Source organism: Mirounga leonina, unplaced genomic scaffold (genome assembly GCF_011800145.1).
Source record: "Mirounga leonina isolate KUSES-001 unplaced genomic scaffold, KU_Mleo_1.0 Mir_114, whole genome shotgun sequence".
NCBI lineage: Eukaryota > Metazoa > Chordata > Mammalia > Carnivora > Phocidae > Mirounga > Mirounga leonina.
This window is the reverse complement of record NW_023270265.1, coordinates 23,476,061-23,500,125: the sequence shown is the minus strand read 5'-3', so window position 1 is coordinate 23,500,125 and position 24,065 is coordinate 23,476,061. Positions and strand designations below refer to the sequence as shown.

At 36.2% G+C, this 24,065-nt stretch overlaps 1 protein-coding gene across 6 annotated transcripts in view; it reads right to left on the bottom strand.

Moving 5' to 3' along the window:
* Nucleotides 1-24,065, bottom strand: part of LCOR (ligand dependent nuclear receptor corepressor) — a 140,219-nt gene that overhangs the window by 9,852 nt on the left and 106,302 nt on the right. The window contains exons 6-7 of one of the 6 annotated variants that reach the window (XM_035026208.1): nucleotides 21,179-22,183; nucleotides 12,618-18,686 (exon numbers count right to left, since the gene is read on the bottom strand). The exons of 2 other annotated variants lie outside the window; for them this stretch is intronic. In XM_035026208.1, coding sequence (XP_034882099.1) covers nucleotides 21,214-22,183 — 970 coding nt within the window. In that variant the 3' untranslated portion in view covers nucleotides 12,618-18,686; nucleotides 21,179-21,213. Of the gene's footprint in view, nucleotides 1-2,070; nucleotides 2,103-7,223; nucleotides 22,184-24,065 lie in introns of those variants that run through there. 3 more of the 6 variants (XM_035026188.1, XM_035026180.1, XM_035026199.1) reach the window with 3 other exon arrangements.

The following is a 24,065-nucleotide window of genomic DNA, read 5'->3' as shown; positions in this document are numbered from 1 at the left end:
GAGAGGGAGAAGCAGGTTCCCTGCTGAGCAGGGAGCTTGACCCAGGGTTCCATCCCAGGACCCTGAGATCATGACCTGAGCTGAAGGCAGACGCTTAACCGACTGAGCCACCCAGGCACCCCATCCAATTTTCTGGAGTTTTATACAACCTCTCAATTTCTCTCTCTCTGGACTGTAATTCCTCAGGAGACTATTATCTGACTATGAAACTGTCAGGGCACTCAGAGCAGCTTAATAAACATGTGTTGAACAGATGTTATTTGATAGTATCTTCCAGCTAATTTGTCTTTTCTTCAATCTCTGACTTTATCTCCTAGTCATGAGGTGCCTTTCCAGGAAGGCTTACCTTAGACAGCCTACACTGGCCTCCTGCCTTCCTCACTCGCCTTGTCGTTATGTCTATCAGGTGGTACCAACAGCGTAACATGTGTAACAGGATACAGTACTGTGAGATGGTAGTGAGTATTCTGCCACTTACTAGTTGTGTAACCTTGGCCAGAACACTTAACCATTTTCGGTCTTAACAGAGCATGTGCCCCTCTTCCACTTAGGATTAGTGCAAAGGAAAATCTACAAACTTATCAGTTACCGTTACTGTCAGCCAATCACATTAAACACACTTCAATAAAGAATAATTCAGAGATGTACACTAATGCTTTCTTACAACCTAAAGTGAATTTTCCACATAAAGTTTATACTTCAAGTACCAAACATTTAAAAATTTTAAAGTATTTTTGATGGAAGTCTTTTAAAAATTATATCCTCCTCTGAACACAATTTATTCTTCCTAATGACTCAGGGTTGTTACCATGTTCACTATTATTAAAGTTTAGCTGAGTTTAGCGGTTATTTATGTTTTTGAGAGAGAGCGAGAGCGCGCACATGCAAGTGGGTGGGGAGGGGGCAGAGGGAGAGAGAATCTTTAGCAGGCTCCAAGCCCAGTGTGGAGCCCGATGGAGGGCTTGATCTCATGACCCTCAGATCATGACCTGAGCTGAAATCAAAAGTCAGATGCTTAACCTACTGAGCCACCCAGGCATGCCATAGCTGTTAGTTTTATTATACTGAACTAAAATATATTGATAGCTCTGGGGGCTATCCTATTAAGTAAATCTGACTGCCTTAATACAAAAAAGTCACGTTGGCAGTCTGTATGTTATTAAAATCTTTCTTCTTATTGGCTTCCAAATAGCAGCTGTGTTTAGGAGACTTACTTCAAGTGCTAGACTGGTACTTTAGGTAAAAATAAAGACTCTGAATGAAGGTTTCAGGAATAGTTTTATGAATAAAGTACATGGATTTTCTAACAACTCCAACTGCTCAATGGCCTTTATTTCTCAGTTTTTGGTTTTTGGATGTGTTCCTGAAGTTTCTGAAGAGAGGTGACTATAAGTAAGTGGGCTATCACTGCCTTTTCAATGCATCAAAAAAGTGCATTTTAGTAATACATGAAAAAGGTAAAATAGGCTGATCTAAGTTTATGAAAAAGATAAAGCATCTTACTGTAGGAAAAACTGGAGATAAATGGTTCTCTCCAACTCAAGAAGCACAATCATCACCAAAGTGTGAAAATCTTCTGGACACTGCTCCATGCCTATGGCTTTGCTCTGGAAAGCATGTTTTAGTATTTGGGGTTAACAATATGCTTACAGATTAATGAAATCAAGATATGTACCCAATAAGAGGACAGAGTGCTCTGAAAGAAACTGAGAAACCACTTTCTTCTAAAGTGATGCTCACACAGAATAAAAAACTGAGTAATAATTAATCCACAGGTGAGATCTAACCTCTTTTATCATTGTGAGACATCTGCTGCTATTCCATGTTTCAATAATTTAACAGTGCTTCAGTATTATAATTAGCCTCAACTAATGTAAGATTTTCCAAAGGGCCATGAAACCATCCCTGAAGCAATGGTTGTGGCAATATGGCTTAGTTAGTCCTGAAAGACAGAACAGACAACTACAGGTAGGTATGAATCTGTTTCACAGCACTACAGAAAGGGGATGTGGGGTCTTCACAACAAAGGCATATATATTGCAGAAATATCAGTACCCATTGAACGCTAACCTGGAACAGCAGTATAGCATTTATGAAAAACAGCATCAGAGGGGGAGTCCCGGAGATGAAAAGATTAAAACTGCAAACGGCAACCTTGATTAAAAGAAAGAGACATCAGGGTGCCTGGGTGGCACAGTCGTTAAGCGTCTGCCTTCGGCTCAGGTCATGATCCCGGGTTCCTGGGATCGAGCCCCGCATCGGGCTCCCTGCTCGATGGGAAGCCTGCTTCTCCCTCCCCCACTCCCCCTGCTTGTGTTCCCTCTCTCGCTGTCTCTTTCTCTGTCAGATAAATAAAATCTTTCAAAAATAAATAAAAGAGAGACATCAACAAAGGGTCATTTGTATGTGTGCTTTCCTCGCAAAAAGGATCAGGGAGAATGTACTGGTGAACCACAGCTCATCAGAGCAAGAAGTAGGGAGCTCTTTATCAGTTATATCCTGGGCCACCTCAAAACTATCCCCACCTGGAATGACTGCATCTTTTTCTGAAATCCTAAGCCATAGTGGTTTGTAAAATACATTGGCAATCATAAGGAATCATGTATATTTATCCTATACATCTTATTATCTTGTCTCTTTTACTGACTTGTCTTTGTCTTAGCTTTCCAAGCAAATGTAAGCTACTTGAGCTACTTGAGATGTAAGCAACAACGTAGGGATCACATTTCATGCTCTTCTGTTTTTTTCTTAGCAAAAAAGAGGGGGAGAGTAAAAGAGCATCAAGAATGCTTCCTGGGTTTTCTTCCTGGGCAGCTTCATTTGCTGAGATAGGAACACAGGGAATGAAGCTGGGGGCTGGTGATTGTTGCAGTAGATATGTGTCTGATGAGTTCCTTTCTGTACACATTGAGTTGAGGTGTTTTTAAGATTCTGAATCTGAGATGTTTGGAAAGCAACTGGACTGATAGCTTCACTTGGATCTGAGAACCTACACATTAATACTAACCTTTGTCCAAGTGTCATTAAATGGCCCTGTTATAATAGCTAACTTTATAACTATAGCAATAAAATCACTTTTGATTGTGCTCTAACTTACCAAGCTTCCTACCTTGTTTTTCTCTAGAAATTTTCTCAATAAGATTTTAGGCTTAGACAAATTTTAATTTCACATGATTTGAATATTTAATTTTTAAAATTAACCTCAACTTCCTGAAATTTATTACAATTCTTCATATTTTTTTTTAAATGGGTGCAGTTTTTAAAAACTGGCTAGTTTTTGCCTGAGTTTTAAACAGCTAGTCTTTACCTTTGCTTCCAGCTATTCCATTTTTTCCTATAGTTTTAGGCCTTTGAGAGAGCCTAAATATGCATTTGCCCTGATTTAGAATACTCTCAGGCACTAAGGTAAAAAAGAGAGGGGCGAGCTTCTGTCCTGCAGCCCATTCATTCAACTCGACTGAAGGGAAAGCACTATGTTATAGTTCAGCGACTACAGTTTGGTATGATGGTATGTCCCTCACACCTGACTATGTAAGATCTTTACAAGAACAATAATTCATCACAGATTTCAAAATCACTTGTTTGATTTCATGTTCTTTCTGATCAACAACAGGAGTCTGTAATAGTTAAGTAAATTATTTATCAATCAGAAATACTTCACCTCCACTAAAGAGCTGTAAGGTCCCAGGGAGTGGTAAATGGGAGATAGGGCTGTAGAAGAAGAGGGAAACTTGACTTCCAACTCCCTGGATGAGTTCTGAGTGTCTCTCCTTGGAGAGAAATAGCTTGCATGACCTTGACCACTCTGTCTTTCTATCCCCAGCTCAATGCCTAATTCTTAGGGGTGTGGTCAAAGGGAGAGATAATATTCATAACAACTTTGAAAGGCACAGTTTAAGAGTGATGTGTTGTTTCACAACCCTATCTGTAATGATTTACTCAATGATTTTCCAGATCAGAGGTTAGACACAGTTGAACTCGCCTACTTTGTCAATACTGCAATACTTAAATCCCCAAAGAAAAGCATTCCTGTGGTTAATGTAAATGGTGGATCGTCAATGCGTATGTTATCTTAGAGTAAAAGAATAAAACGAGGGGCGCCGGGGTGGCTCAGTCAGTTAAGCATCTGCCTTCAGCTCAGGTATGATCCCAAGGTCCTTTTTCTCTCTCTCCCTCTGCAGCTCTTCCTGTTGGTATACTCTCTCTGTCAAATATATAAATAAAAATAAAATAAAGATTTTTTAAAAAAGAATAAAACGAGAAGAGAGATGGCAGAGAGCTGAAAGGACAATTTTTAGAGTAGAATCTGGATTCAGGTAGTCTCTCCAATATCTGCTAACTACCAACAAAACTCTTGATGGCAAATCCAACATCAGTGATGATCAAAATACAAAAGAGCAATAAAGACACTGCATGATGTTTGTATGGGAGCTGATCTTAGTAGCAGAAGAAGGTAGTCCTGGGAAAACAGAAGGGGAGAGAAAGCTAGAGACAACACTTGACAGAGTAGACCAAATAGTTAAGAAATGTACTTTAATTTGCCTTGATTCTTCTACTTAAATATAAGAAAACATAAAAATGCATCATTAGTTCCACTCAAGGCAAGAAGAGCTGTATTTTTTGCTAGACAATAATCTGAAATTATGTTCCCTAATTCTTTATTTTCTGGTCCTTTGAACATAGAAAATGTGTTCCAAGGGCCTGGATAGGTCTGCTGACAAGTCCTTGCTCTGCACTGGGAAATGCATCTACCCTTGGCTATTTCACATCTGTGAGTCACCCATACTTGGATATAGGAATATTCCAAGTGCTATGACAACATTTACTGTGTGTATGTGTGTGTGGAGTGGAGGAGAAGGTGGGCAGCATGCGGTATGGAGATTTTCCAAAAGCCATATATATAGTTTAGTTGAACATCTAAACTACTGAACGACCAAGTTTTCTTTCCACAGAACTGACTAGGAGAAACCTTTATATAAAAGGGTACAGTAGACAAGGGGGACAAAGAAATGTGAGAAATAAGATCACAGAACAGAAAGTGACCCCTTAAAATCAGGCAGTTTAATACCTGACTTCCAGGTGGCTGAAATCCAAATTTTGTGAAATAGAATTTAGATGGATTTAGATAGAAAAAGCACTTCTCAAAATTGGGGTTAAGGAGAATGATCACTCCCCCTGAGATGAAAAACATGGAGGAGGGGTGTGTGTGTGTTTATTTTCAAACCCTGGGTGACTGCTGATGGCATAACAGCATCTTGTTCAGGTGTGAAGTGGAAAAATAGAGAAGAACTACTGATCTAAAACAAGACCTGCAATCCCTTTGTAATAGCTTTCTAAGTTTACTGTGTTCCTAGCCAAGTTTACTAGAAGCAGGGCAGAACAAAGATTCCAAAAACTATGAATAATTTTAACTGGGGGAAAGGAAAAGTGCTTCAGGGAGTGTTTACTGAGCATGAAGCCATAGTTCGCTAGCTTTTCGGTATCTTGGGGCTTAATATCTCTGATAAAAGATTCAGAGTAGATCTAAATATGATAGAAGCCTTTTAAACCTTGTATCTCCTATTTCTTTTCAATTTAACCAAATTGTCAAATTTCTTAAATTATAATAAAATATAATTATCAAGGAAATTCTTATTTAACATATTTTCACTCTATAGGCAAATGCACCCTGGAAGCCAAAATATAATCAAAAGGTTACTTGGTGAACAGAAGTCAGAGCAAGGGGTCATTAAGCACCACAGTCCAATGCCTTTGTCTCCTTTCTAGGAAAGTAATGAGTTCACAGACGCTTCTGCCAAACTATTTACATCTGATAAAGTTTTTTTTTCCCTATCAGATGGATTTTTATTTCTATGATCTCAGATAAGACTATGCATGTAAGACCAAATACATTACATCTGGGTGTTAATTTAAACAAAAGGAGAGAAGATTCATAGGCTGTGAAAGACACAGGATTTTGGACTGGAGGGCATGAATTAAAAAATAGTAGTTCCTGGAAGCAAGGGAAGAAATATCCCTAAGTGATATTGCTAAATACTGGTTTGGTGAGAGCACAAACCTAAATTATTAATCTAATGAGTGTTTTAACTAAATTCTCAGAAAACACTTTGAAATAGTCTTTAGGAAATATAGTAATTTCAGACCAAGAGGACAAACCTCTGCCTCAGGCTGCTTTGAACTGAAAAAGAGTGTGTCACTAGCCAGAGTTAGTGAAGCCAAAGTGAGGAGAGATCTGGATGGTAAAAGCATAACTGACATTTTAGGAGGTCAGGATTACATGAGAGCTCATGACAAGCCAGTTGACTGACCTATTTCTCTTTTCGACTTTTAGTCAAGAGGATTAAAATCTATGTTGCTCTTTGGGGGAAAATTGCCTTTTCATTCCCAGTTTAAATGACCAGGACAATGATGGACTAGAAAAATACCACTGCTTAAGCAGAAACCAGGTGCTCATTCCCGTGAGAGAAAACGCACCATATCATGGGGCTCTTCTAAATCCCCTCATCATGGGGTGAGGGGAAAGAAACATTTGTCAAGGTTCAGGAGAAGCCAAAGACTGTGGATGGCTTCCCTGGCATCCAGACAAGACTCCATTATGAGGGAAGTGTATTTCTTTTGTAATAATAGTGATAACAACAACCATTAACTCAATGCCCACACCACCACTTTGCAAGGCAGTGTGTAGGCACAGGGGGCTCTAAAGGAGGCATGGAGGGCTGACACAAAAACAAAGAGGACATTTAACAGTTCACATGACAGATCCCAGCAACACAAATGTTCTTTCCTCTCCAGAAACAGGGTGGTATGTTTTTGACAGATATTCTTAGTTTCCTTTCAGGTGAAAGGAAGAGGGAGACTAGCAGATTATAATAAGCAGCAGATATTTGTCAGTGTCCTGAGCCCTTCATAATTGTTAGGGGATCTTCAAGATCCTAACTTTTCTCATGTTCTCTTGAGGTTCTTATTCTCCATTCTTGAAATCATACAAATCTGCAGTGTAAGCCTTAAAAGTGGAAAATTCTACTTTTATTGTCATATAGTAAATCATGAAGGCATTTCTGATAATCATTTAAAGACTAGATCACTTTGTAAAATGTAAAACCTTAAAAAGGGATTCCTAAATTTAATGTCATGTATCACTTGTTCATCTCATGAATATTAGAGGAGGTATATATATTTTAAAATTTAAAGTGTAGGGATAAGCAAAGCACTTTTATATCTACCATTCTGGTGGTGCTCCTGGAATTTAAGTCCTTTATCATCATTCTCTACTCCACCTCTCTGGAAATTCAAGTCTACGGTTGGAGATGTGCTGGAGTGGGATGAATTAAGCAGAATCACCTGTATATTCAAGTGTTTACTCAGGAATATTGAAGACAAAATGTATACACTCACACACACACATACTCAACTTAGGTTATTTCCCCTCACTCCTTATCCCTAGGTTCCCTCTTTTCTCTTGCTTCCAATCACTATCCAGTTCAACTACACTGACTCGACTTTGCTTGGAGAATACTGTATTCTAAACTCCCTGCCACTACTTTCTCATTTTAGAGTTTGCTTCACATTATGCAGACTTGCCATCTTCTTAAAGTCCAAATGTGATCTTAACTTTTTTTTTTCTTAAGTAGGCTCCATGCCCAGGGTGGAGCCCAACATGGGGCTTGAACTCACAACCCTGAGACCAAGACCTGAGCATAGATCAAGAGTCAGACACTTAGCCACCCACGCAGCCCTGTTCTTACCACTTTTTTTTGCATAAAACCTATCAACTTACCACTGTTCATACTCCATCCTCCTTAGCACCTTCTCCCTGGGGGCTGTGTCAGAATTTCTTACTCTACTCTCATGGCTTGTTTCTATCTTTTATTAAATAGCACTTAACGTTGCATGGTAACATAATCGTTGACATGGTTATATCCTCCACTGGTTTGTGAACCTTCTCTAGGTGCAGGACAGGACTTTGTCCTTTTTAACTCAAATAGCTTCACTGCCTAACACATGGGGCTCAGATAATTTCAGGTGTAAGTAAGCAATGAATAAATTAACCAAATAAATTACTATGCAGTGAAAATAATTTCCCTAAGACATTTTTCAAGGAACAGAAAACATAAGAAAAAAGAATAATCTTCCAATGAACATGAGTTCAAATCAACGAGGCAGGGAAAGGAAGAAGGGAATTTTGAAGATCAGACAGAAAAAGGTAAAGGCTCTTAACTGTAGCACACAGGAGGTTGCTAGCATGCTCTCCAAGGTATCAGAATTACTGGGATGAAAAGGTATGGTTTACATTAAGAGTTCTGACTGCAAACCGGAATAAGAAATACTTTTTACAAAGTGATAAAGTACACATCTCAGTTTGCATTATCTATGATGACACACATTTCAATGAAACGGTATTTATCCTTATTATATGCTATGTGCTTTTTCTCTTTTATTGGTTAGGACCCACTAAACTGATCTTACCACTGACTAAGGTTGCAACTGGTTGATCCAGTTTGAAAAACTGGTCTACACAGACTTACCAATTCCTAGCACATCATAAGAATTTGCTATCCTGGTTATTTTCTTTTTAATTCATCTTTATCTAGCTAATGCTACACTGCCAGGTTTTCCTAGCAAAGTGTTTCTAGTCGATTTAATAGATGCTGGAATGAACACCTCTAAACTGTGCTAGCTATGATCTGTCTGTCTGAAATGCTCAGAACTTCGATTTGGTAAGAGTGTAGCTAAAATCACAATCTCTGGCAGAAGATTCCCCAAATTCTTTCACTGGAAAACGAATGGTCTGATGATTAAACACATATGCACACACACGTAACCACTCCCACACTTGGCTCTTACATGTTGTTATTCAAACTACCACCATGTAAAAAGAAAAATTTTCAAAGCATGTAAAACTTCAACCTTGACTATACAAAAAACTCAGTGTACAATGGAAATGCAGATAAATTCTACCCAACTTTGTAATTTTTAATCTTCAACATCTTCTACTTTCTAAACAACTGTTAGTCTAGTCTTCGAAAAGAAACAAAGAATGACTAATAGTTTGATAATATGCCCGTGGAACAGGACCAAGAAATTAAGAAAAGCAGCATTCCAGGTTTTAATCACAGTTCCAACACTTTTATGTCTCTGCAGTGAAAAGACTGGCTGACCAGTGTCCCTAATACAAACTCATCTGCCTCTTTCAAAAAAGTTCTAATTAATACAAATGACTTCCTCTACAACTTTCAATCTGATTTTCTCACTTTCCCTATCCTTCACATTAAATTAACTCCTGCCAGATGCTTTCACTCCTTGCATTTTTTGAGTATTTGCTAAGAGCCCAGCATAGTACTAAGTATCTTACATACAGAATCTCATTTGAGCCTCATCAAATCTCTGAGGCAGGTGGTGTAAGCGTCCTTTTACAGGTAAGAATCCAAGGTTCACAAAGTTTCAGTAACTTGTTCAAGATCATGTACGACGAAATTAGAAGGGCTGGGATTTTAAACCAGGCCCATCAAATTCTGTCTCTTAAACTTGGGATATTCTCTCCTCTCTATGCCTTACCTACTCTTCAAGATTCATTTCTTCTAGCACTGAGTCAACAACCCTAACTTCTATTTAATAATAAAGTTTGTAAGCTTCTACTATAATTTCTTAATTGGTAATTTCATAATATAGTTTACTCTCCAAAAGAGTGAAACTAAATTAATACTTGAGATTTAATTAAGTTAAAAGTGAACCTAAAAGAAAATTATTAGCAGATTAAACCTCTCATTCTAATTCTAAGGTTGAATCAGGAGTGCGGAAGTGGTATAGAGATATAATGGTTTGGAATCATGAGTATTAAGGGCATCTCATACTATGTGAGGAAGGCAAGTCCCTTAAACTCCTTACATTCCATGTTTTTCATTTAAAAAAATGAAAGATTTGAATGGGACAAACAGTATTTAATCAATGGGGGGCCAATCAAAAGTTTCTGTGGTCACAACAATGTGTATATACCTAACACTACTGAACTGCATACTTAAAAATGGCTGAGATGGTAAGTTTTATGTGTCTCTGCCACAACTAGAAAAAGATCTACTGAATAAACTTTAAAAATACAAAAAGAAAAAAACCAAAAAACCTCCTGTGTTACATTTTGAAAATACAGCATGTTCAGCCTCATGCTCATAAACTGATTCAGTGGATCTGGTGTAGGACCCAGGCATCTGCATTCTTTAAGATTGATTCTAATTGAGACTGATTATATCCAATGATCCCCCAGAACTCTTTGTGCTCCAATATTCAAGACTGAACTAGCCTGCACACAACAGAAATAGACATTATAAATAACACACTTTAAAATTAACATACCTTATAATTTTTGCAAAAGTACCATCACATTCATACAGTTCATAATAAAAACTTTAAAAAACAGACTTGTTTTAAATAAAAGGCATCTAAAATGAGACCCTGATCTATTTGTTTTTCCTTTAGAAAATGCTACAATGCAAAGGGGAGACCTAAGGTTTATACCTTATTATTCAATAAAGGGTTGCTACTGTATTTCCCAATGTTAGAACAGATATAATTAGTGTATTTGTCTCACATTTAATAGAAGACTGCATTTAATAGACTCAGAGGTGAAATGAGGCCTAAATGGCAATTCAGGCTACCACTATGATTTTCCAGATGAAAACATGAGTGATCTAGCTAGAATACCAAGTTGACAGAAATTTAAAGTACCAAATAATCCCTTATCACTCCATACTGCTGATTAAAGAAGGTTGGCGAGAGTACAATTAACATCTTAAAACTACTAGTCAATAAACAATAGTGTTTTTACATGCCTATAAAAAACTTCAGACTCAAGATTTAATCCTTATGAGTTTTTTATATATTTTTGCTTACTTCCCAGGTTCTTACTTTCCAAGTTGCACTCTAACCAAACCACGGCTTAAACTATTAACTATTTTTTGAGAACATTTCTTTTCCACTAACCTCTGAAAAAAAGCCTTTTCTACTCCAATTGTAAATGCAGCCTGATAAATTTCCAGCTTGATACACCATTTCCTCCAAAAACAGCAAAAGTCCAGTAACTTGTAAATTGAAAAGGATTAATAAAATCCTGTGCTAAACACTTACCACTGGAAGCAGATAATGATAAAGTGTACATTTGGAATACAAGAACCGTTATCTACCACATTACTTAGTAAATTCTATTAAGAAAAAAAGATTTTGCACTCTTTCTGGCGACAAAATCTAGCACCATATGACGATGTAGGTACGCTTTTACATTTCAGTACAAATGTCTGGTGAGAGAAAGGGACAGTTCTTGAGGAAAAAATAACAACTATACAACTCGGGAAATTGCAGAAAGCTATCCCATTTTCCCATTCCATTTCCCGTATGCAATTTCCCTGATTCTGACACCTTGTTAAGACAAAGAGTCCTTGAATTAATTCCAAAGTATCAACAGAATCAGAGAAGAAAATTCTGGATTAGAAGGAGTAAGTCCTTTTTAACGTTATAATAATTGAAGAACTAAGTATCAATTCGAAAACAGGACCATTAAAATGAATTCATTTATGAGATGCCAGATTATAATCCTACTATATTGATCTGGCCACCGGTTTAGAATGGATAATGGCAAGAAACAAGTAATTATAGCTTTGAAATTTACAAAGTAGTAGTAATTAGGTTTCAAGAAAAATGTTCTATAAACATGTGGCATGACTAAGGGGAACAAATGAAGCCAATAAACAAGCCTTCAGTACCAACAAATTTCCAAATTTATAAACATCGGACCAAAAGGTAGAAATAGACAGCCAAAGAAATAAGACAAAAATACTAACTAAAAGATAATCTGGAGCCACTACCAACAATAGCATCATTTGTGAATATAAAATGCCATTAGAAATGATCAGAAATCACTTCAATCTACATTAATTACACGTATATCATGAGCTTTGAAAAAGCTTCCTCTAATACTTTGCTGTACCATTTCTAATCTTTATCACTATAATTCAGCTGTTCCCTTCACCACTTTACAACAGGAATCACTTCATAATCCAAAACTTCTTTATATACCTAGTTTCTAAAAACCACAATTGAGCAACATACATGCTGTTCTTTATTGTGCACCTTCCCAAGAAATCAGAACGACTGTAATAACCTCAACCGACTGACAGTGTTGCTTTCATACTTGTGCTTCAAGAAAAGAGCAAACAAAACTTAGTAAATCATTATTTTAGCAAGCAACTCCAGCATAAAGTTTTACTCTGAGGAAATTATGATTTTTCAGAAAATTACATAAGCCCAGCAAGCAGGTATTATGAAAATATCAATATGAATCTTGTCTAGCTGAAAAAAACTTTTTAAAGTGAATAATCCAAAGAAAACAGAGGATGGGGAGCATCAAATTAGTAAAGGCACAGAATTACAAGGCAGTGTGGCACCCAATTCCAAAGCACAATTTTGAAAACAACAACTTCTAGTTATCTAAGAGGTCATCTGGAAAGAATTTACCATTAAAAAAATTACCAACTTCGATTACCACATACATTTACAGTACACCTGGAAATCTTACCCTTTCTGTGGATTTTTTAAAAACGCATTAAAATCTTAAGAAGTAGAAACCAAGCTTTTAAAACAGCTTTTCACAACAAAATTTATTAGAAGAATAGTGGTTTTGAAAAGTCTAGCATCCAGTGAGAACTACCATACACAACATTACAGCTGGGAATGTTTCTCCAAAATGTCATGGTCAAATAATACAATGGAACCATTAAATCTTACACATGCACGAAAGAACTAGCGCTTCTGACATACAATGCAAAAAAAAGGGGACCACATGGATTAAAATTTTAAGTACTCATCACATACATTAAGACACAGCTTATTTTAGTCCAGTCAAAAATCAGAACTGCATTTAAAAATTTAATGTAGTGCAATCAAACCAAAAAACTTAATTTGTGATCATAAGTGCTCTACTACATAAACATTGATCATAGCAAGGAACAAAAAGTTCAAATCACACAGTACAAAAAAAAATCTGTAAATAAATATAAACTACAGTACAAGAGAAATATTAAATTATACAATTCCGTCAAACTGTAAACAGTATATTGAAATGAGGTCCATAAGAGTAAAGGGGGTTCCTGTTTTGTTGCATGACACTTGAACTTCTAGAAATCTGAAAGATGCCATTTTCCGTATCTTCAAAGGCTATGGGTTTTATATATGGAGGGTTCCTTTTAGATGTAAGATATCAAATATTAAAGCAGAGGAATAATCTATTTTGTTAACCACAGACAGTACTGTAGGAAACAAAAGGAATCTTAAAGAATAAAGACCTCTAGTAGACAAGTCTTAACAGTAAAGATGCAAAGGGCTAAAACACTGGAATTAGAACTTCACATCATTAGAAACTTGTCACTGAGGACTTCAAGGCTACAAAATATACTGACCAAATTGTCTGCTGATATGGAGACCTAGACCTCTGCTAATTTTTTGACATTTACATACTCGTGTTACAACACCAACTTTGGCAGAATCACTACTAATAAACTCAGAGCACTACTGGCCCAACGGTTCCATCACAGTGGCCAGTGCACAGAATTCTCTAAAAAGACATTGCATAAACTAGAATGTAGAGGTCAGACACCCAAGGGCCAGTGCTTGAATTTAGTAGTAGAGTGGTGAAGAAGCAAGAGCCACATCGAGGAGGAACTGCATCTGTTAGAGTTTACAGAAGCAGCAAGGAATGTCATTTAATTGTGCTGGCTATTAGTGGCATTTAAAAATATATAGTTCGTGTGTGTGTGTATGTGTTACCCATGTGCTGGCTATACATTTATGCACATTTTGTTTTTTTTAAATACACTGTTAACAGGAACCCCCATATTATCTGCTCAGTAGTAATAACTGAATATATAGAATGCCACTATAAGAGTGTGAGGCACCGTGTGCTGGAGAGTTATATGCAGCTTTAAAATCTGTTTGGCTGAGTTATACCTGGATACCTGAACTGAGTTAAGTTGACATTCATCAAGGATGTGCTACCAGCACGTCGAAATAAAAGCAAAACAGAAAAATACAAGTCACTGTTAGGTTTAAGAATAGCATCAAAGTACCTGAATTGAGTGAGAATAGTGTGTAAACTGTCCCTGAGGGTTTTTAAACAGTGTGTACAAGTTGGATTCCTAAGAACATTAGTTTTATTTAACAGTGTGGACTGATAAAATACCAATGTCTGACAGTTTAAAGTGGAGGTTATAAAGAATTATATGCAAACACTCCAAATGTATAGTTTATACATTTCTTCTCAAAGCAGCAATAAGCTGCTGTAAAGTATACATCCCATCAGAACAAGCAACATATGGGAGTCCGATAAAGGTTTCTATCTTAGTCTGGTTTTCTGACAGCACAGCATATCAATATCCAATGACTATTATCTTTCCTATATCAGAATGTAACTAATTTCGACTAGCAATATAGGATTAAACTTTTAATCAAACACTTTGCTATTACATACTAAAATTCCTTAAACTTACTAAATGCTGGTATACTAACCTAGTTAATTATCCCCCCTCATTTTAGAAATATACCCTTCCACAACTTAAAAACATTAAGATCCATTTTCAGTCCTCTGATGTAAAAAGCATGTCAGTGAATTAATATTAAAAATTTACACAGTAAAAAGGCTTGAATTTCAGCCAAAGATTCTAAATACTGCTCATTCCCTGAAGACTTAAAGGGAGAGAGAATCCCTACCCATTTTCCTAGTGATTTATTTCTCTAAAATGGTCTGACACAATTTTTCATGTTGGGGAATGTTCCCCTCACCTCCTCTCAAATTCCAAATTCTTAAGCCTGAAATGCTTAATGAAATGGGAAACGTGAGGCAATCATTTGGAATTGCTTGAAAGGTACAGAATGTTGTCTTTTTTTTTTTTAATAAGACAAGAATTATTTATATAAATGTGATCTGACCCCGTATTATGTAGTTATGCTTTATATTTTTAAATAATCACGCTAAAACTTACAGTACCTAAGACTCTGAAGATAAATTAAGACTTTAGTGTTGTAACAGAAAAAGTGCTGAATTATCCCTTTTCTAGTACTTTAAACATTTCGGACAAGTGCTTTCCTAGTGACAGTAAGGTTTACTATATACCCTTCCACCAAGCAGGAAAAAAAAGTTACTGGATGAAAGAAAAGACTTTTAGGAGTGTAGCACCGGGTATTTACCAAATAATAGATGTAATGTTTCACTTATTCTGAGGGGTAAAAATATTCTAGATTGAAATTCTATTTGGCTATTGAATGTTAAAAATCCCTGCTCTACTGTGTCAGTGTCCTGTGGCCAACCCCCCCCACCCCCCGCCCCCAGTCCCCTTACACACTATCCACTGAGAATCTAATCTCTAAAGAGATTATTTTAAAATTTATGTTTTCAGGACATACCTGAGAAAGGGTGCAATTATGCAGAACAAGGAACCCAAGACTGCACTAATACTGGTTATAGGTTCATAAATTCTTTCCCAAGACAAATCTAAAAAGTCTAAGAGGTATGGATCTTCAAATACGTCTTACTGCTTTAGATTTTTTTGGTATGTGTGTAGGGTCATTTCCAGTGTTGAAAAGATCACCTTGAGTCTGTTCAAAGACAGTTCAAGATGGGGTAAAAGAGTTCATTTCCATATTCAAACTATAAAGATTAAATATTATGATTATAATATTTGCTACATCCAATAAATCGATGATTAACTAAAAGTGCTTGTTTTTCAGCATTTATCGATAACAGCTCTAAATGAACTGGAAGCCTTAAAATTACCCCCCAAATAGTTGCAGAATTAACTCATGTTTTATTGTCAAATCAACATTAATTAGCCTTGATTCTCATTTTCAAACCATCTACAAGATTTTTCTATCAAATGAAGGTGGCCCAACTTTATCACATTATCTATCCTGTGACTCACCGTTAGTATCATAGTACAGAATCTTTAGCCTCTTCCCAAGTCTACATACTTTCCCATCCTACTCCTTACCCCCGCCCCCCATCTCCTTCATAACATTTAGGGCACACAGCTACAGGGCTAATGTCTGTTTTTTCAAAAGGCAACTGTGAGTTTATTTGGGAACAAGAGAGAGAGGACATGCAGAGAATTTCCTCTATTTTCCCTTCAGTCACCATGTTCACAAATCCTAGAAGTCTCAAGGACAGAATGAATAAAAAAAAAAAACTAAGACGACTTTGGAGGTCTGCATTCCTTGTACCAGAATTATACTTCTTTCCTTTTCAATAGAGCTTGAAAGCAATCAATTTTTTAAGCCCCTATAATATAGCTTAATAGTCTTCAAAATGGGCTGTCTGGCTAAAGCCATTAAGTTTCTAATAACACTGGCCTGACCATAGTATTAATGAAGACCTAATTACAATGGAAAGGTTACAAGGAAAACAATTTTTGATATCTTCAATGAAGGTCAAAATCTAACCTATAACTTTCAATGTCTTCCATAAAAGATTAAGTGGAGCAATTCAGTCTATTGCCATATTCTATCACCAATGACAGCAACCTGAATATATAGAAAAGGATGGCTCATACAAAAACAACCTCTAGCATTTAAAGAAAGAATAATTACAAAAGCAAAAATATGTGGTTCAAAATTAAATCTACAGAGACAATAGCTATTAAAGAAAACGACACCAAACAGTCACTTATCTGCTATAACCACTCGAAACAATTTCAGGTTCTGACATTGGGTTGACTCATTAATTTGTTTTAAAAAAATAACTAAGTGAATCCAAGCTTCACTATTATGGGTAAATGAAATATAAGAGAATCACAAAGGCTTAGAACCAGGCCTTGCACCATGTGCTTACTTGGGCAGGGGGAGAACACACAGCTCACTAGCAGCTCAAAGGTTACTAAGTACTGCCTAATGACAGAAGGTAGTTATGATATGGGCCTTTGCAGGTAGTCATTTTTAGTCTAATTTAGAGTTCTCTCCAGAAAATTGGGACAAAACTTCTCATTGTGCCTTATTGTTTTACTATCTGATCCCATATAGCTCATATTATAGCTCAGGTAAAATGTTGGGGAATGAAAATGCCAATTGGTTGAGGTAATGGTTTATATAAGATAACCAGAGTTCTAAAAGCACTTCAATATTGTAAAGTAAAAGTGTACCAAATAAAGCTAATACACACTTCACACTTGTTGAGCTTGCTCACCAGAACTGAACAGTAATTAACTTCACATAAGGACCCCTATTATCACACAAAGCCTTACTCATATTCATGATCTGCTGCAGCAAAGGTTTATCAAGCAACACCTAAACTTCAGAGTAACAACAAACTTAATATTAAAAAGTATTATACACAAATATAAATTATGTTTCTTGAAAGAGAGACCTTTGTCCTTCATGGTATTTGGGGAGCAGAAAAAAGTGTATAGCTCATCACAAACATAGTTCAGAGTCACTAGAAAGCCTACTGAACAAAGTAATATAGTATATTACATTACTATCAAGCTTCATGACTCAACTGTCTGAAAAATGAGAAAGCTAATGATAAAAATACCCACTAGATATTCTTCCACAGGATTATTCAGTATTTTTGACTTTACAGTGCCATAGCATATCTATTCTATAATATCAATGTTCTCTCATTTAAAAAACAAAACAAAACAAAAAAACCCTCAAGAATTGATTTTCAACACATTATCTCCTAACATCAGTTTGAGTAATGTCATCATCTGCCTACTGGAGAATGAGAGGAGAAAAGGCTTTTGTGACAAAGACAGCTGTGAACTATACCTTCCCATACCATAAAAATGGTCAACTGTTGTTTGGGCCATGCAAAACTCTGATAAGCAGAAATTAAGCATGCGAATAGACCAATCTCTATTACACATTTATCAGGACGTCCCCAAACTAGAATATCTACACTGAAAGTGCCAATACAGAACAGTGGCAAATCAAGAGAGAAATCAAATATTAAAAGATCACTGCGGCACCAAGACTGACAGCCAGCCATGTGATGAGCCACCTCCGAGAAATACATGGTATAATGGAACTCTGAACACAAAATTTAACATTAAAAGTGCACCTGAATATTACCAACTAACTTTACAAAACCTACAATAAGGTAAAATATATATCTTTTGAAATATTCAGCAGCTTTCTGTATTTTTTTTTTTAAAGATTTTTTTTCTGAGAGGCTTATGAAATTTAAAAGGGACCACTATCTAATTTCAACCATGCTTCACAAAACAATAATGGCTATTTTATATTGCAGTTACCAATGTAATGCAATTAGTGCTTTAAAATAATCTACACTCAAAAAAAAAAAAAAAAAAAAGAGAGACCGACCGACCTTTGGAGGAAATATGCTTATTCAAAAGCTTCTTGGAAAAGAAAATTTACCTGAATATCAAGTCATGACTGATCTCAAGTGTAATGTTTAAAAGCTTCACAGACATGAATATTACAATCTTCAGGTCTCAGGACTTTTAATCTGAGAAAGTTTAGAGTTTGGTTTGTTTTTAAATTCACTTTCTAACCAAAACAAATAATAGAAGTACTCAAATTTTCACTATTTACAAGTCTCAGCCTACAATCTGAAATGACACAATACAAGTTCTCTTATTTAAACTGCAGCATTAAAGGGTAGGCACACCATTCTTCTGCTGCTCGATTGTCATCCACTGAAACACACATAGAAAATATTTATGTTAGTAAAATGATCACTCCATGTACACTACAATGACAAAATTTACATAACTCATACATCACTTTATAGACTACCACACAGGATTAAACCTCTCTGAACAGTAAAACTACAAAAGTTGAACTTTTAGGGCCAGATTTTTAAATGGGCCTTTAATGATGCCTTTCTGAGAGGGGATAAAAGCAAGCACAACTTAATTGCTCAAAGGACCTTTTTGCAGCAATCTGGGCTACCAAATACCCCAAACGTCAAGCGAAAAGGTACCATGGCTGCAATTAATTGTGTGTGACAAATTACTGAGTGTGGAACAAAGGAGGCATTCCTTCACAAGCTTAGCCCTTTGCTTTCAGCAAACTTTCTGTAACTTCCTTCAACTGCAGATGAAAACCATATATTTCATAAAATATTTTTATTGCAACTTCTAGCTAGGCTAGAAAATATTGCAGAGTCATATACTGCTCTGAACCCAAGCTCCTTTTTCTGTTGAGACTAGAAAGCTAAGAGAAACAGGCTCAGTCATCCACGGATTAAACTGCTACACAAAATAACCAAATCAAAAGAGGAATCCAAGCCCAGGCTATGTCAAGAATGAGCAGTGCATGTATTTCAATAACAGCAATGGTGTGCCTAACCTTTGAACACATAGGTTGCTGAGGGAAAACTATCCTTTACCTAATTAACTGCTCCAAAGTTGCCAGGCAAGAATTTATGCCTTGGGAATATTGGACCTACTTCTCTTCAATCTCTTAGTATCCATCTGAAATCATCAGCCTCAATTTAATGCTCCAAGTTTTATTTTATTTTACACAAAAACTCTAATGACTTTTTGTTTGTTTTTGGTTAAGCATTTAGAAGGGCCTGACCACCTTTCTCAGCAGATTAGACAGGGTGTATGTGGTGTGGATTTTGTTTTTGCACCAACAGTAATTTTAATTTGGTCACAAGGCAAAATTAAATTTCATGGGCTTTATTTATCACTTATTCTTGCAAAAAACTGTAGGAAATAAATATTCTGAATTTAATTACTGTAATTTGAAAAGCCCATCTCAAAAAAAGCTTAGATGCTCTTCATGGAGTGCTTATATAAATATGATCTGAAAAGTCCTGAATTGTGTGCTAAATAACCATAAAATCAGCTAAATATCAGAAAAAGTTAAGTAGGGGATAGAATGCAGGATGTGAGAGAAAAGAAAAGAAAAAGAAAGAAAAAAAAAAAGAAAGAAAGAAAGTTGAAAGCAACAAATTAAATAAAAACTAAAAAACAACCCATCCCCCCTTGTTCTAGTATCTGGATTAAAAGAGAAATTCTGAGCTTGATTGCTGATTGAACTATCATTAGATGTGAAATGCAACCTAAATCATATTAGGTTACCTTGGGGTTGTGTTTTTTTTCTCTCACCACAAACATGGATCCTTCATTCATGTGGATATTTGGGCAGACTACTGAGGCTGTAAAATCTAGACACCACTTTGCAATATTATAATTACGTTTTTAAACACACTTCTTTCCTTACTTCTCCCTTTCCCCAATAAACAGATCTTGAATATTTTAAACTAGTTGCTGCAACGACATCCAGTCGTTAGTTAGCACATGATCAAATCTGTAAAAGGTTTTAAGAATACAAAGAAACTTAGTTTGTTAAAATGAGGCATCCTCTATTGTTTTATGTAATGTACCCTGACTGCTCCTGAGTAAGAACGGAGCTCATCCTCCATGAGATAAGGCTATATCCTCACTTGTTGGTGAGACCAAATTCTACCCTTAGAAAATACCAAATAAAATTACAGCAAAGGTAGTGTTACAAAGTAATTAACCAAAGCATTTCTGAAGGTAGTGTGTGCACATTTTCCACCTCCTTTCCCTCTGGGTGAGCACTAAACAGATTGCTGATTTGTTAAGTAAATTTAATAGTGAGAAGAAAATCATAAAATGTAAATTGACCTAAATAATTACGTATCACTGAATAACCAAATTTCTTAAATTCAAAGGTTCATTGTTCCTAGGATTTTTTTTAGTTTAATCCTTCAATTAGTTGAAATGTAGAAGAGAAACACGAATGATTTTATAAGATGGCTTTCCAATTTGTAATGATAAAGCTCCCAGTATGACAGAGGTGGTTTCTACAAGGGGGCTTTTTTCTTTTCTTTTCTTTTCTTTTTTAAATAAAGGCAAATATAACTTAAGAAAAAAAAAGAAAGAAAAGCATGCAGGCTCTACAGGCAAGGAGTCCACTTCCATGTATCTGTTCTCTGTGAGGTAACTCAATTCTCTTTTGTAGAGAAACATGCAAAAAGGCCAAACAATATCCCGAGCCATACTGCACATGAAAATTTTAAAATATGCAACATTCAGAATGCACCTTTCACCTCTGTACACACAAGTCAATGCGAAATCTGCAAAGAAACAAGTGTCACAGTAAATGGAGTCAGGTGTAAGCAATGATAGCTGAACAATGCAGTAGTGCTCACCCAGTTTGTACAGTAATTGGCACTCTACAGTATTCCTACTCATTTTTTGATTCATTTGCACTTTGTGCTGCCTCTCCCTGGGGATCTAATTCAATCTTTACAGAAACATCTGGCCCCTCCGACCTCATTAATTTCATCTTTTTCTTTGGAGGGTTTTTCAAAGTGCCCAGCCTCTCCTTTACTTTGTACTCCAGTGTACTGTGGGGAATCCCATAAATACTCTGAGCTTTGGAAACACTCATTTTTCCACTCATAACCACTGAGATTGCTTCCTCCAGTATCTCACTGTTGTACTGTCTGTAACGCCCTCTTTTCTTCCGAGGCTGCTTGGAACCAGGGTCTCCTTCTTGATCCGATGTGGGATATGGCTGTCCAGAGGTAGACTGCTCAGCATCTGAGCCCCAAGAATCGGGTCCAGCATCTAACATGCTTTTTCTATTTTGTTTTGGAAGAATAGCCCTTAACTTTTTACTAAGCGCGCTCTCCGTTTGTGAACCCATTACCAAAGAGCTATAGCTGTACTGATCACCAGTGCGAGACTCCCAAGAAAGATCCATTCCTCGAACTTGTGGTATCTTTAAATCTACAGGAGATGCATGGCTCGCATCCTTTTTTCCATCTTGTTTTGCTTGAAGTGCCATTTTTGGAAAGGCAGAGTTTTCTGCAAGAAAAGGAAGGTCACTGATGTTGCTGAGTGCACCATTTCCCCTGAACTTCATACGGCTGAGGTTGAACTCATAATGTGGTTTTGCCCAAGAGGCTTCCCTGGATAATATTAAGTGTTGTCCATGATTCTGTAATCCAGATGGCCCAAGGCTGGCAGCTGTGGACAATTGGTTTCTGCTCAGTAGTTCTTCACTAATCTGCAGGGATCGAGCCAATGGAACTTTGAGTGATGTGGAGTGTCCAAAACCTTCCCTGGTTCCATCCTGTAAGCTTCTTGGAGGTACCCCATCACCACTCCGAAGTCCGTCTGGGCGGTACTGGCTGGGTCTCCCAGGTCGCCTAATTGGATGGAAGGAAACTGATGTGAGCAGGACTTGCACAGGTAGGGAGGGATGGGTGAGGGGACCACTCCTTTATTAGAAGGCCTTGCTTGGGTAACATCACTTTGTGTTATTTATTTATTTTTCTCTAAAATTAAAAAAAAAAAGTGGTCTCGGCAGTTAGTTTTAGAACTTGTTCACAAAAAAAGAAAAAGGAAAAAAGAAAAAAAAAAACCAGGAGCTTTTTGGGCAAAGAAAAATTAAACCTGTCAGCTGGTCTCTGGTTGGGTTCACAAATTTTCGGAGAAAAAGTTTCGCGCAACTGTCTGAAAATAGCACCTTAATTATTAATTACAAAGTAATCATCAAGTCTCCATAGATCTACACAGAATTGTGTTACCAATGTGACGTTACCACTAAACAAGTACAGTAATAAAAGAGTAAGCCAAATTATTTATTTTAATGTAACATATTCAACATTCATGACAACCAGCTATAAAACTAGAACCATTTACAGTGGTGGAACCCATAGATAATTACTCATTTATCCCACAAACAAGTTGATGCTCATTATCAAAACCAAACAAGTTCAAATAACATTTCTTATTTTGCTTGGGGAAAAAAAAATATGGCTACCAGCCCCAAGGGGAAAACCCAAACCAAAATACCCATCACATTATAACTTACCACACTTCTTCATTTTAAAACACTATTAGTTGCAGACACATGAGTACCACTAATTTTCCACTTGAAATAATCCAATCTTTAAAGAAACTGCCCTTTGTTTTCCCCAAACTTTGTTCCTTAAGTTCTACTCAAAGTTATTACTGTCAGAGGTATGTAAGCAATTTGTAGTAGCAGTTTTCTTTAGTTAAAAGTGCCTCTTCTTAAAATATCAAATATAAATTTTGAAATTTTAAGTGGATAGCTCTCAAATAATATTTAAAAAGTCAACTATTTACACAAAGTTAATTCATAAGGTTTCCATTTTCACAATAGATAAATATTATCAATGATAAAACTGGTAACTGGTAAAGCATGCCCAAGGGTAATAATTACATTTACTAGGCACAAACGTGGAACTTTGAAGAAATAATGATAAACCAGCTATGTTCTCCAAAAGTCTACAGGGATTCTGTGCTGTTATCAGTAAATAACATAATAAAGATAGTAATTAATATTCAACTAAAAGATGGGCAGTCATATCGGTGCTTTTGTCTTCCAGAAAATCATACACATAAAAAACTTTCCATTCAGAGGGGTCAACCACAGCAACTTCAACCATATTATACATGGACTTGGTGGCCAAGTTTAAACTAAATCTTAAGCAAGGGATTCATTTATGCAAACCACACTTAGGCTTCTCCTACATGTGTTCTTAATTACACACTTCAAGTTTTCTGATATATAAATGGAATCCAATGATTTGGGACCACAATGACTTGTATCTAATATAAACTATAGTGAAAAGAAGGGCTTAAGAAAAAAAGATTAGTAAACTATGCAAACTGCATTAAATCAATAAGTTACTTTTAGACTGAATAAAGGAGGAGAGAAAAAGGAAAATGATGGAATTTTAGAGAAAATAAAGGCAGCATTTTAGAAGTCAGCAAAGGAATTCTTCAATTTGAAGGTAATTAAGAGAAAGTTGAAAACGGTTAGTCCATTTAGTGTGTACTTATTCCTTTAACATCTAAAGAACTTCCCTATGTTGGTATTCTGAAAGTTAAATGAACCTACATATTAACTAATTTAACTTACCAAAGTTACTTTTCATGTATGAAGTTGATTTTTTGGTTACAACACAATTTTACGGAAATCCTTCCCAATATGGTATTTAAATGTCTTCATTAATACCTGACTTTTCTAAGTGGCTTATTTATACATGTAGAGGAGAATTA